This window comes from Chenopodium album, chromosome 6, assembly GCF_948465745.1.
Source record: "Chenopodium album chromosome 6, dcCheAlbu1.1, whole genome shotgun sequence".
Classification (NCBI taxonomy): Eukaryota; Viridiplantae; Streptophyta; class Magnoliopsida; order Caryophyllales; family Amaranthaceae; genus Chenopodium; species Chenopodium album.
In genome coordinates this window covers 50,587,376-50,601,002 of record NC_137839.1, presented here as the reverse complement: position 1 = coordinate 50,601,002, position 13,627 = coordinate 50,587,376, and the positions used below count along the sequence as shown (strand labels likewise).

General features: G+C 42.1%; 1 protein-coding gene and 1 non-coding gene across 2 annotated transcripts; one reads left to right on the top strand and one right to left on the bottom strand.

Moving 5' to 3' along the window:
- Positions 1 to 351: 351 nt before the first annotated feature.
- On the bottom strand, positions 352 to 458 carry LOC145637566 (small nucleolar RNA R71). The gene has a single exon (XR_014114337.1). It is a non-coding gene; the product is annotated as a small nucleolar RNA R71 (small nucleolar RNA).
- Positions 459 to 8,721: 8,263 nt separating this feature from the next.
- Positions 8,722 to 11,274, top strand: LOC145636943 (uncharacterized). Its single transcript, XM_081688474.1, has 2 exons — positions 8,722 to 8,779; positions 10,625 to 11,274. Exons 1-2 carry the CDS (start codon positions 8,722 to 8,724, stop codon positions 11,272 to 11,274), a joined length of 708 nt encoding a protein of 235 aa, XP_081544600.1.
- Positions 11,275 to 13,627: the final 2,353 nt, after the last annotated feature.

Below are 13,627 nucleotides of genomic sequence, written 5' to 3'. Positions count from 1 at the left end.
ACTCACAACCAAAGCTTACAGATTTTCCACATCTCACTCCCACTCAGGCTCTATGGGCTTCAATTTGAGATTAAGCCCCAATTTATAACGATGATAGAGAGGAAGAAATTTAGTGGAGCTAAGGGTGAAGATCATAATCTTCACATTGCAGACTATTATCAGTATTGTAATACCATTAGGCAAGCCGGGGTCAAACAAGACCAAATCAAGGAGATTCTCTTTCCTTTCTGTTTAACTGGAAAAGCCAAATTATGGTTCAATGGTTTAAATAGAACTGCACTTGGTATAACTGACTGGGAAACTCTTGTTTTGAATTTTTATAACAAGTATTATCCTGGAGAGAGAACAGTCGTACTACGGAGTGCAATTCAGAACTTTGCCCAAGAAGCCGATGAAACTTTATATGAGGCTTGGGAGAGGTTCAAGGACCTACAAAGAGAATGTCCCCACCATAATTTGGCACAATGGTAGTTAATCCAAGCCTTTTACAATGGCATTGGAAATTCATCTAGAATAATTTTAGATTCTGCAGCTAGTGGGAGGTTTATGAATCTTAATGTTGATGATGCAGGTCAGGTTATTGAAGATATGGCGATACATAATTCCCAATATGGGAATCCTAGAGGCTTTGCTAACAAGGGGAAGCATAGTGTTCATTCTGTATCCTTTCTGCAAGCTCAATTAACTTCTATCTGCCAGAAATTAGATAATCTTAGCACTGCTAATGTAGCTAATGTTTCTGCAATTAATAATAATGCTAATGAGGCTTTCTATGAAAATTGTGGAATTTTAGGTCCGTGGAGCAAGTTAATGTCTTTCAAGCTTATAGGCAGAATAACCCATACTCCAACACCTACAATCCTGGGTACCGGAATCATCCGTACCTTTCCTACCGGAGTACTAATGTTCAGAATCCACCACCACAAGAACCACAGGCGCCACAGCAACAACAGCAGAAATATTACCACCCCAATGCCGGCCAGAAGAACCAACCACAACAACCCTCCTCATCTTCCGACCCTGCTTTGGTAGAAATTAGAGCGATGCTTGTTAATATGCAGAAGCACATGGAGAGTAGAGATGCCCGAATTGATTCAATTCTAGCACATAATAAAATTGTAAATAATCAAATTGCGCAACTTTCTGCTACTCTACAAGCCCGCCAACAGGGAACTCTGCCAGCACATCCGACCAGGCCTACGGATCAAGCCTATGCAATTACTCTAAGGAGTGGTTCAAACTATGAAGGGCCCCTTATGCCTAGAGTTGATGAACCTGTTTAATAAATAATTCTAATCTTGATTCCGTTAAACCAGACAATGTAGCTAATAGCCCTGCAGGGCTAAAGCATAGTACTAATATATCTAATTCTACATTGCAGGGTACGACTCCAGAGGAGGTGGCCACTCCAGATAAGAGCAATAATGCTCCAAAGCCAATTATCAAACTTCCATTCCCCAATCGTCAACAGAAAACAAATTTGGATAAGTAGTTTGGTAAGTTCCTGGAGATGGTAAAAGATTTGAAGGTAACAGTTCCCTTCACTGAATTAATCACACAAATTCCTGCATATGAAAAATTTATGAAAGAAATATTGACAAGAAAAAGGTCTATTAGTGAGGTAGAGACAATAGCTTTCACTGCAGAGTGTAGTGCCGTACTTCAAAATAAATCTCCACCTAAATTAAAAGATCCGGGTAGCTTTTCTATCCCTTGTCATATTGGCAATCTAATGATTGATAATGCATTGTGTGATTTGGGTGCTAGCGTTAGTGTTATGCCATTATCTGTGTGTTCCAAGTTGAATATGGGTAAATTAAAAGCTACTAATATTACTTTACAAATGGCTGACCGTTCTTTCAAATACCCCTTAGGTGTTTTAGAGGATGTTCCCGTTAGAGTAGGTAAATTTTATATACCTGTTGATTTTGTTGTTCTTGATATGGCTGAGGATATGCAAACCCTAACCATTTTGGGTAGACCATTCCTTAACACTGTAGGAGAAATTATAGATGTGAGAAGTGATAAATTAACACTATCAGTAGGGGATGATAAAATTATTTTTAATCTTAATAATACCCCTAAAAGCCCCATGACAGAGGAGAAGTGCTTTAGTGTTAATGTGGTTCAGAATTATTCTAACAAGCCCCAAGCTCTTGAAAAAGATCCCTTGGAGGCGGTATCTTGTGTTGCATCCCTTTCAGATGAGATAGACAAATGGCAGAAGGAAGTTGATGCAATAGAAAGAGCCCTCTACACCGTCGGTCTTGGTTTTAAGGACGAAAAGGTGGAAGCAATCAAGCAAGTTGTGGAAATTGAGCCTACGGAGAATGTTCCACCAGATCGAGTTGCAAGTGCTAAATGCAATGACAATTTGAAGCAACCCTCGATCAAAGAGGGATCTTTAGTGCGTAGCATTGAAAAGCCCCCAATCCAAGTCAAGGAGGATCCACCAGATAAGGTGAATTGGCGTCCCACAGGGTATGTCAGGAAGCCGCGACGTAGCCTAAACACCGCTCGATCGGGTGAGAAACCGCCCGACCAAGCATTAGGCAAAGGGTCCTAGTTCTTGTACTTGGTAAGAAGGTCGTGCAGGACCTACATAAACAAGCGCTTTCAAGAGGCAACCCATATTTTAATGCTTTTTTAGACTAGTTCTTCTTTCTTTTTCTTATTAGAGGAGAGATGAGGGAATTTAATGAGTTTTATGAGTGTTTATACAGGTTTGAAGGAAAAGAGTTAGCCAAAATTTAAAGAAAATAAGAAAATAAGAAAATCGTCCAATTAGCCTCGGGCCCGATCGGCCAAGTGCCGCCCGACCAGGCGCGAGAGCAAGGGTGGAAAAAGTTCAATTTTCGCCCGACCGGGCGCGAGATTTGACGTTTACGGACATATTTTTCCGCCCGATCAGGCGGAAGCCGCCCGACCGGGCGCAAGAGACAAGTAATTTTTTAGCATTAGATCGCCCGACCGAGCGCGAGAGTAGAGGAAAATCGGGTATTTAGATCACCCGATCGGGCGAAGGCCGCCCGACCGGGCGCGAGAGCATAGCAGAAAAATATCCTGATCGCCCGATCGGGCGAACGCCCGCCCGACCAGGTGCGACGCACATCCGGGGTTACTTCCCTTTCTTTGTCTTCTTTCTTCTTTCTTTTCTCATTCTAATTCTCTTTCCTCCATAACTTTCTCTCTTTAAAACCTTAAAACCTCTACCTTCTCTCTAAGTTTTCTTCTCCATTTCTCACCCAAGTCTAAATATTTTTACATTTTATTAATCCTCTCTTCATCCTCTACAATTCTATATAAAAATTTTCGAATTTCATTCAAATTATTTTTCATACCCATTTTATACTATGGCTTCAAAGAGGACTCGATCTATTTTCGGAGGAGTTCTAGCTCGAGGGAGGAGTATGATCCGGATTTACAACTCTCCTACTGGTTAACGATCCGTATTGCTAGCCAGGAGCAAAAGGAGCGGCTAGTACACCTAGCCGAGCGCGAGGTAATTCCTTCACGGTGGTTACACCGCCCTACTTTAGAAACTTATGGTTTGTACGATTTTGTTAAACGGTTTTTGAATGACATAGGAATGAGAAAATTCATTGATATGCATTATCCTACATACCGTCGATTAACTTGTGAATTCTTGTCTTCTTTGAAAGTTGTAAATAGTAGAAATGGACCGAATTTACTTTTTAGGTTGAACAATAGAAATATTAGTTTAACTTACGTGGAATTTTGTAAATTGTTTGAATTAAATTCTGAATTACCATACCAATGGCATGCTGAATATAAAATGGGTGACATTTATTATGCTCTGACTGGTTTGCCTACCCCCGACCCCCAACATGCTAGTACCAAACCTATTCATCACCCTATCCCAAAAATCTGGCAAAGATTTGCGGGTTTGTGTTTTCTAGCTAAGAATGAGCCCCATAACGCCCAAACCAACTAATTAGCTGTTATAGGACACTATGTGTTTGGGTTTGGGAAACTAAACATGGGTAGGTACATCATCCACCATTTGAGCAGACATGCCACAGCTAGTACCCAGTCTCGCACCCCAATTCGTATTGGAGGCCTTATCACTAGAATAGCAGTGAAAAAGGTCGGTTTTGTTAAGGGTGGACCCCACCAACTGACCAACTGTGGACCGGATACCTATATGACTGCTAGGTATTTTGAGGAGTTTGGGTGGGTACGACTGGACAGTGAGCAGACACCCCACTAGTGTATTAGGACTGGGATCGAGCAGCCTTTGCCCATCTTTCCCCTACCTAGTCCTAACTTGACCGCTTTTTCCCCCGGGCAACCATCCTACACGTATGACCTTTTAGTTTCCAACACTAGGGGGCAAGCACCACCAGTACCACCACCAGTTCCACCACCCCAGCCTCAGCCCGAGGTAACGTTTTCTCCACCTCGCATGTCTCACTCCGTCCCCCATGTTGACTCTGACCCAGTTTGGGACCTTCAGAGTATAGGTCAGGCTTTAGGCCGTATCGAGCATTCTCACACTAACCATAGGAGGATAGTAGGCTCCATAGACCAGAGGTTAAGGTACCTGGAGAGGAACCAGGGTAGCTCTCTACCCTATGTACGATGATTATGCTCGTCGGGGCAACATTCCCGACGATGCTATTTACCCTGACTGGTTTCAGCCTCCACCCCAGGGATACGATAGGGATCCCACTGCCCATGGCATTTATACTAACTATTCTGCCTTCCATGGGTACTGCCAGGGCATTCCTTTCGGGGGAGTTTTCATGCTGACTATTTTGGTGGTAGCTCTTCTAGTGCAGGTGGCAGTGGAGGTGCAGGGTTCGGCTCCATGGATGAGGATGCTCAGGACTAGCTATGCTGGGCTAGTTCCCGAGCCAATGAGGACATTGTCTGATTCTGGCTTGGGAGAGATGTTGGATTTGATATCTTTCTTTTTCTCTTTTCTTTTAAAAAAAAAATTGAAAAATAAAAAAAAAATCAAAAATACGTTCGAATGACTTATAAATCATGCTTCCATGTGCCCCTTACTTGAAAAAATTGTTTTGATTCTTGGTATATGATGATAAGCATAGTGGATTAGTTGATCATGATTTGATATTTGATTGCCTTGAAACCTTAACATGAGTCAATTTTGCCAACTATTTGTAAATATAGTGCTTGATTAGTTGATTTGGTTAGGAATGTGTGTTAGTTCCTGGTATGTCAATGAATTTGAGTATTGGTTTGCAACTATAAGTAGTGTTTGTATGACTCATTATTATGCACATTGTGGAGGACGAAGGCGTTCATTCTTTTAGGTAGCCTCAAGATGATTGTAGATACATTTGTTTCCTTTTTGCTACCCATGTTGTTTCCTTGACTTTTTGTTGTTTATTAGCCACATTACAAGCCTATTCTGCCCCATTGGTTACTAGTCCCAAGCTTGGCTTGGGGGAGCTATTAGTGAGTGAGGTGAGGGAGTTTGTACTGTGCTTATTATTTACACAATTTGGGTGGGATTTGAGAAGTTGTTTTGTTTTTTATCATGTTTAGTTTTTATGAGTTTGAAAGTTATATTTTCTTGAGAAAAAAAAAAGCATGATGTTATGCAAAAAAAAAAAAAAAAAAAAAAAAAAAAAAAAAAAAAAAGAGAAGTTCAAGGAAAAAAAAGTGAAAAAAAATAAGTGAACTTCAATAGAAAAAAAATCAAAAGAAAAAAACTTGTTCAATGTTCAAATGTTCTAGTTGGAGGTTGATTAAAAGGAAGAAAAAATTGAGCTTCTATGAAAAATATTCAAGTTGGAAAATAAAGTTTGTTTATTCACTCCAGTTCTTTATTATTATATCTTATGAGTGAAATTGTAAGAGTTGGGATTATTTATATTGATTGGAGTATATTTGGTGGATTTTTGTTAGAGTTGGTTATGTAGGAGATGTTGATCATTATTTATTTTGATCATGGGTTTTACTAGGATTTGCTCCCTTAAGCATAGCTTTTCTCTCACTTGTTCCCAAATGATTCCTACCCTTTACCCTAGCCTTACATTACAAGCTTTAAAGACCTTCCAACCTTTGTGCATAGAGTTGTATGAATGTGAAAGTGTTGTTTATCAATGCAAGTTATGATTTGACATATTTCGAGTCGACTAGTAGGTTGAGCGTACATCTTTTTATACACACGAGAGTGTGAGTTGGGAGGGCATTGTTCACATAAAGGGGTTGGTTGAAGAGCGATCCATTACATCTTTTACTCGCCACATAAATGAGAGTTGAGTGTGTGAGCACTAGTCTTGAGTTCTATATGCTCTTGTGGTTAGCTCTATTTGACAATTGCTAGGGAGGAAAGGTAATTGGATGGATTTGATTGGTTGATTTTGAAGCATGTTTATTTTATTTACCCTGAATTGTTTATGCTTGATTTTTATTTTTTGGGGTGAAACATATTTACTTATTCATTGATGAGATCTTTGCTTAGGGACAAGCAAAGGTTTGGCTTGGGGGAGTTTGATGTGTCTATTTTATATAGTATTTTACCCCCGTCCCTTGGTCATAATTAGTAGTGTTTTTGGCTCTTTAGAGCCACTTTTATTACTAATTGGTGTTTTCTAGTGTTTTCGTAGATTTTGTTGACTTTTGCAAGGATTTGAACTTTTGGAGCATTTTCCCGAGATATTATGGAGCAATTACGAGCATTGGAGAAAGCACGACCAGTTTCTATAGCTCAGGGACGGTTGGAGCCATCGAACCGGTGATTAAGGGCTCTGTATATTTGATACCGGGGCATTTGGACCAAGTATTCAAGACCCGAAGAGGAAATCCAGATTGGCCCGAAGAATTGGAGCCCAATCATAGTCCAAATAGTGGCCAAGAGAGCCGCCCGGCCAAAGAGACTGGCACCTGGAGGCGCGCCCGGCCGGGCGAGGGAATCAAGGCCGGTGCCCGAAGTCGCGCCCGACCGGGCGCAAGTTTCATACTTGGAGGAAAAAGGCGCGCCCGATCGGGCGGTGCCTCGCCTGATCAGGCGCGTGTTATTGTTAGGAGTTAATTATTTGTCGTTTAAGTTTGTTTTAGTTTAGGATTCTTACGGAGTATAAATACTTTTCCGTAAAACGAGTTTAACACTCTTCTTTACTCTCTCTTAATTATTTCTTAGATTTTCTCTCTCTACTTAGCTTTTAGATTAGTTTCTCTCTCATATACTTTGTTCTTAACTTTATTCTTAATTCTAGATTTCTTTGGTAACGATTTCTCTTCTCTTAACTTTAGTTATTTATTTTATTCCTTTGATCATGTCTTGTTTTATTGCTTTGATTAGTTTAGTTTTTATTATGTGTGAGTAGTTCTATTTCTAGGGTTTATGGGGATCCATAAATAATATGAAGGGGTAATTTAATGTTGTTAATTATCAATGCTAGATTAATTTCCTATTGATTGATTTAATGCTCTGTGACTAGATTTGAGCAGATCTTTTATGCATGAGTTTAACAATATTGATTCGAGATTCGACAGATGAGAATTGATGTTTAGGTCTAGTTTCAATAGGCAGGTTAATTTATAAATGGTTGAGTCGAGATTCGAAAGATGAGATTTAATACCGGTAAATTAATTGTGTGATTGTAATACGTAGCGAAAGCCCTTTATGATCTGATTAATGTATGCATTGATGATTGATTATTATGTTCTACCCTGGAATATTATTTATTGGTGCACCTATGCCCTAGATCCATTTTGTATATTGTTTTCTCCTTATTTTTAATCTCCGTAGTTTAGTTTATTGTCCAAAATTACATATTGGTTACTTTATAATTTAGATTACTATATTTAATTAGGAATAGAAAGACTCGTTTCTCTGTGGATTCGACCCTACTTCCCTATCTACATTAGTTAGAGGATTTAGAAATTACCTTTGATTAGGAAATACGACTTTACCCTGTCACCCACCAGGTGAACAATGCTGACATCTTGCCCCCCCAGTCGCCGGTGCCACCCCCCCTGTCGCCGGTGCCAAACATGACGTTCTCAACCGCCGCCTAACGGAGGGTGACGTTCCCTCATGGGGATCCTCTGGTGATCGTCACTACAATTTCCGACCACAGCGTCTCGAGAACTCTCGTAGACGGTGGCAGCGCAACAAACATTTTGTTCCGAAAGGCCTATAACCAAATCAAGCTGAAGCCCAAGCACCTCACGCCCGTACCCTACCCAGTATTCGGATTCAACGGGGCTTCAACGTTTCCCGACGGGAAGGTTCTCCTCCCTGTCACCATCGGCTGTGATGAAGCAGCCATGAATGTCATGGCCGAATTTTTTGTCATCGATGCTCCTTCAGTGTACAACGTGATCATGGGGAGACCATTGATTCACGAGATTCAGTGGGTAGTCTACACGTACCATCTGATGATGACATATGTTTTAAACGCCGGCTACCCCGAAAGAATCGAGGGAAGCCAAAAGGAGGCCCAAAGGTGCAATTACCTCAAGCCATCCACTAGTCGTTTAGAAAACAACGATGATGAGGATGAGGAGGAAAAAGAAAAAGAAAGGGGGCCAAGTGTGAAGAATCCAAAAGGCCTAAACGCTTCGGATCAAGATTCTATGGCTAAAGAAAAGCGACCAGAGAAAGAGAAGGATAGTTCTTCATCTGGGCCGAAAGACTCAGAAGAGCAGCCGAAGAAAAAGTTTGGGAAGCCTGCTAACATTGACAGCAGACCCGATAGTTAAGAATCTAGCCCCACAGCAATGGAGCTGGATCAGCAGACTGAAACGGTTGAATTGGCCGAAGGGGACGCTGAAAAATGTGTTACAATCGGGCTGGATCTCGATCCGAAAGTCCGCGTTGAACTCATGCAACTCCTTCGGGACAATCAAAATGTGTTTGCTTTCTCGGCAGCTGAAATGTCTGGAATTGATCCGAACCTCATCTCTCATAAGCTTAATGTCGACCCCACGTGTCGGCCAGTTAAGCAGAAGAAGCAGAATTACTCCGCAAGAAAGAACATAGACATCGCAGCTGAGGTCAAAAAATTGTGGGACGTAGGCTTCATCGAACCCTGAAAATATCTAGAATGGCTAGCTAATGTGGTGATGGTTCAGAAGGTATATGGTACCCGGAGAATGTGCGTTGACTTCACGGACCTAAATAGGGCTTGTTTGAAGAACTTCTATCCTTTGCCGAGGATCGATCAGTTGGTTGACTCGACAAGTGGGCATGCTCTGCTTAGTTTCATGGACCCATTCTCGGGGTATCATCAGATCATCATGCACCCCGACGACCGAGAAAAGATGGTTTTCATCACGAACGCTAGGGTGTACAATTACAAACTGATGTCCTTCGGATTGAAAAATGCGGGGGCAACATATCAAAGGCTAGTGGATCAAGTTTTTGCCGATCAAAAAGGCCGAAACTTGGAAATCTACGTTGACGATTCTAGCGTCAAAAGTAAAGAAGATAAAGACCATGTTACATACCTAGCCAAAACATTCTCCTCTTTAAGAAAGCACCAAATGAAGCTAAATCTGAAGAAATGTTTCTTCGGCCTGAAGTCTGGGAAATTCCTCGGCTTCATGGTTAGAAAAAGAGGGATTGATGCCAATCCAGCTAAGGTGCAAGCAGCGCTCGATCTTCTCGAGCCGAAAACAAAGAGGGATGTTCAGCAGCTCACCGGAAGAATGGCAGCTCTGTCAAGGTTCATCTCTAGAGCCTCGGACAAGGGGTTACCCTTCTTTAAAGCCCTGAAACTCCCAAAAACAAAAGAGCTCGTCCAGGGAGACGAACAAAAAGAGGCCTTCAAGCTGCTTCGGGAGCATCTTGCTCAGCTTCCCACGCTGGCCCGTCCAGCCAAAGGGGAAACCCTATACTTATACGTGGCAATAAGCCAGCCACTATAAGTGCACTGCTGCTGAATGAAGAAGAAAAAGTTTAGTAGCTAATCTACTTCGTCAATCACACTCTGACGGATGCCGAGACCCACTACCCCCTACTTGAGAAAGTTTCCTATGTAGTATTGGTAGCCGCTCGGAAGTTGAGGCTCTATTTTGATTGCCATTAAATAGTGGTCTTAACCGATTAGCCGCTGGAAAAAGTCCTTGGCAAAGTTGAAAAGTTTGGTAGGCTGGCCAAGTGGGCTTTCGAGCTTACTGAATTCAGCATCAGCTAGCAGCCGAGAGCAGCCATCAAGGCTAAAGCTCTAGGGGACTTCCTGGCCGAATGCTTATACCAGGAGACGCTAGACAAAGGAATGTAAGTCTGGACCGTTAATATATATGGATCCTTCACCGTAAATGGTTTGGGGGCAAGGGTAGTGATAACCTCTCCCGAAGGCGAATCCTTCGAGTATAAACTCAAATTTTCTTTCAAAGCTTAGAACAACGAGACCGAATATAAGGCAGTAATCGCTGGCCTAAAACTGTGCATCTCCTTGGAAGCCGAACATGTATGTCTCAAGACAGACTCTCAGCTAGTTTAGAAAAGCATTAAGGGAAGGGTACTATTGGCCTACCATGGTCTCGGATGCTAAGGAGCTGGTAAGAAAATGCCAAAAATTCGCACCAGTTATCCATCAGCCAGCCCGGAATCTTCAGCCGATCTTGAATCTGCTTTAATTTGCCCAATGGGTGCTGGATATCCTGGGTCCCTTTTCAGATGCTCCTTATCAGAAAAAATGGCTGATAGTCAGCATACAATATTTCAGCAAATGGATCGAGGCTGAAGCAGCCTCGAACATTACAGAACAAACTCTCAGAAAATTCATCTGGCAAAACATTATCACTCGCTTCGGCATCCAAAAAGTGTTTGTCTTTAATCATGGAAGGCAATTTGATAATTTGCTGCTGAAGAGGTATACTGATCAGTTCGACATCAAGTTGGTATATTCAGCAATATGCCATACGCAAAGTAACAGACAAGCAGAAGTTGCAAACAAGCAGATTCTTAACGTTCTCAAAAAGAGGGTTGAGGATCAAAAGTCCAAATGGCTAGAGGAACTTCCTAGATCTCTTTGGTCACTTCGGAAAACTGAAAAAGAGGCTACGGGCCACTCGCCTTTTGAGCTGGTGTATGGTATCGAAGCCGTTCTTCCGGTGGAAATCGGCTCTGAAAGTCTGCGAGTGCACCACTTTTCGGCTAAGAATGAGCATCTTATGAAGGAATCTCTTGATTTCCTTGACGAATTAAGAGACTCAGCCCGAGACAGAATGGCTACATACAAGCAAATAATCAATAAGTTTTATAACCAAAGGGTCCATGCGAGGCCTATCCGAACTAGGACCTTGTCCTTCGGAATGCTGCAGTAGTTTAGAAAAGCCGAATTCATGGGAAACTCTCAGCTACTTGGGAGGGACCCTACTAGATCTATGATGAGCTTCAGCCAGGGACATACCGACTTCGACATTTGGATGGAACTGAGCTAAAGAATCACTAGAATGCAGATGTACTTAAGAAATATCATGTGTAAACCCTTCAGGGCAGAACAATCTTTGTAAGTACATTTTCAGTGATTAATGAAAGGCCTCAGAGCCACCATTTCTATAAATATTTGCAAGTTTTTATTCTTTCATTTTTCTTTTCTCTATCTACTCTTTAAGGGTTTTCTTCAGCACTGTCTAAAACCTTCGCCTGAAGGGCACCAGGTTTCAGATTGTTGATAAACTCTCCTAAAGCATATCAGTCTTTCAGCCAAAGCGAACGCTTCGGTAAGACTTGTTCTCCAAGGCAATGAGTCCATGGACGAATCTAGGATATTGCCTTTACTGAGCCTTGTATCCCAGAGGGTTATTATCCGAGGCACTGCCTTAAGTTGGTGCTGTGTCTCAGATATCCATTCATTCAGATAAGCCGAAAACCAAGAATAATATGCATTATGTGTTAGAAATTTTTTAAGTATCAAGAATTGTCTGAATCAAAAAAGAACAAGCAGTCATCTTAGAAATCTGAAGATAAATTCTTCAGATTTCTAGGGGGCAATAAGCATACAAGTGCATATCATCTTCAGCTGAAAATCTTCCAAGCCGAAGATTTTTACTTAGCAAATTTTTGCAAATTTTCAAAAAACCTTTAAAAGCAAATATGCAGGTTTTAAAGCAGAGCAATGGAGAGAAAGTAATAGATTCATAGCATGATAAATAAGCTCGAGATCCGAGCTACAAGTTCAAAGTGTATCAGAACATGGTAAAACATCGACAGCCGCCCACAAGCAGAAAATTACAGTTGCCGAACCAAGTCCAATAAAAAAAACAAGTTAAGAGTTTGTACAATGAGGCAGACTAAAGCAAAAAACATTTAAGGCAAAAAAAAAGGCTGAAATCAGATCGCGGTAGTTTAAAGGTTAAGCACATGTTGATCCGTAAGATTTTGAGGACGGCTGCCCAAGTTCCTATGCTTCAAGGAGGTCTGGTTGTGCTAAGCTGGAACCTAAGGGACCGCCTGTGCCAGCAGAAGACGAGGCAGGTTGAGCAGGAGCCTTCTCAGCTTCTTTCTTCTTTTGCGCCTTGGCCTCTTTCTCCTAAGCAGCAGCTTTAGCCGCCATCTTCTCCAGCTTGGCATCCCAGCGAGCTAGAAACTCACTCTCAGCTGGATCGGCGTTATCCAAGTAATAGCTATCTCCATTCAAGACCCATTCTTCAGCTTGGTCCCAGTTTATCTCAGGGTTAACGTGAATAGAAAAGCGTCAAGCCACCTTGTAACCAGTGTTATAGCCAACGTCATACTCGTCCTGAGTATAAATCTTGACCTTTAGCTCATCCTCAGCTTCAGCCAGCCGTTTCTTAGTCTCGTCAAGCTAGAGCTGAACCTTGCCTGCCTCATGCGTCAGATATTTCAGTTGGTTTTGGACAAGGTTTGTTACAGACTGAGCTTGAGACAATTCCGTCTCTTTTCCTTTCAGTTTGTCCTCCAACTCTTGCAGCTTCTTCTCTTTGGTCTCAGCAGCGAGTTGAGCCTTAGAGAGCTAATTGTCCTTGTCTGCAATGGTCTGGTTTAGCCGGGATGTATCACACTCCAATGCCTTGATTTTTTGGTCAAGTTCACCTTCTCGGCTAGCCATCCGAGAATCGACTTCAGCTTGGACTTTCCGCTCGATCTGAGCTCGAAAAGTAGGGACGTCAACTGCCCCGTATTCGTTCATCAGCTTCTCTCCCTCGATAAATAAGGGGAAAACCTCCCTCTCTATTCCGTTGCAGAAGGTGTTGAAGGCAGTGACGATCCCCTCAGCCTAAGCTTCACCTTCAGCCTTCCTCTTCTCTACCTCATCCAGCTTGGCCTCCAGCTCATCGCGAAAGGCCATGGAAACAAAATGGTTATGCGACAGCTGTAAAAAGCAAAGGAGTTGTAAAAAAAAAAAAGAAGAAGGATCCAAGATTGAAAAGGAAGGCTGAAGAGGTTACCTGCATCAAGAGCCTTCGGCTGTTGACAAAAGGGTCAGGGACCTTATCAGATCCCCAGCAGTAGCTCCATAAGTTCAAAACTTCATCCTTTCCAACTCTGAATTGTTGGCAGGATCCCCAAATAAACAAGGGCCTGGGGCGCCATTCATCTAGCACTCGCCGAGCCTGAGTTGGCAAAGGCACCGTTAGAGCAGTGCTAAACCCCATATCAGAAGAGTGGAAAGTCCCAAAAAAGCCGGCCGCTAAAGAGGGAGGCTTGTAGGTC

Excerpts from the sequence above, each read along its gene's own strand:
- LOC145636943 (XM_081688474.1), top strand. The coding sequence starts at position 8,722 with ATGGAGCTGGATCAGCAGACTGAAACGGTTGAATTGGCCGAAGGGGAC. Across the intron at positions 8,780-10,624 it reads CGAAGGGGACGCTGAAAAAT|ATGCTCCTTATCAGAAAAAA; the intron begins GTGTTACAATCG and ends GTCCCTTTTCAG.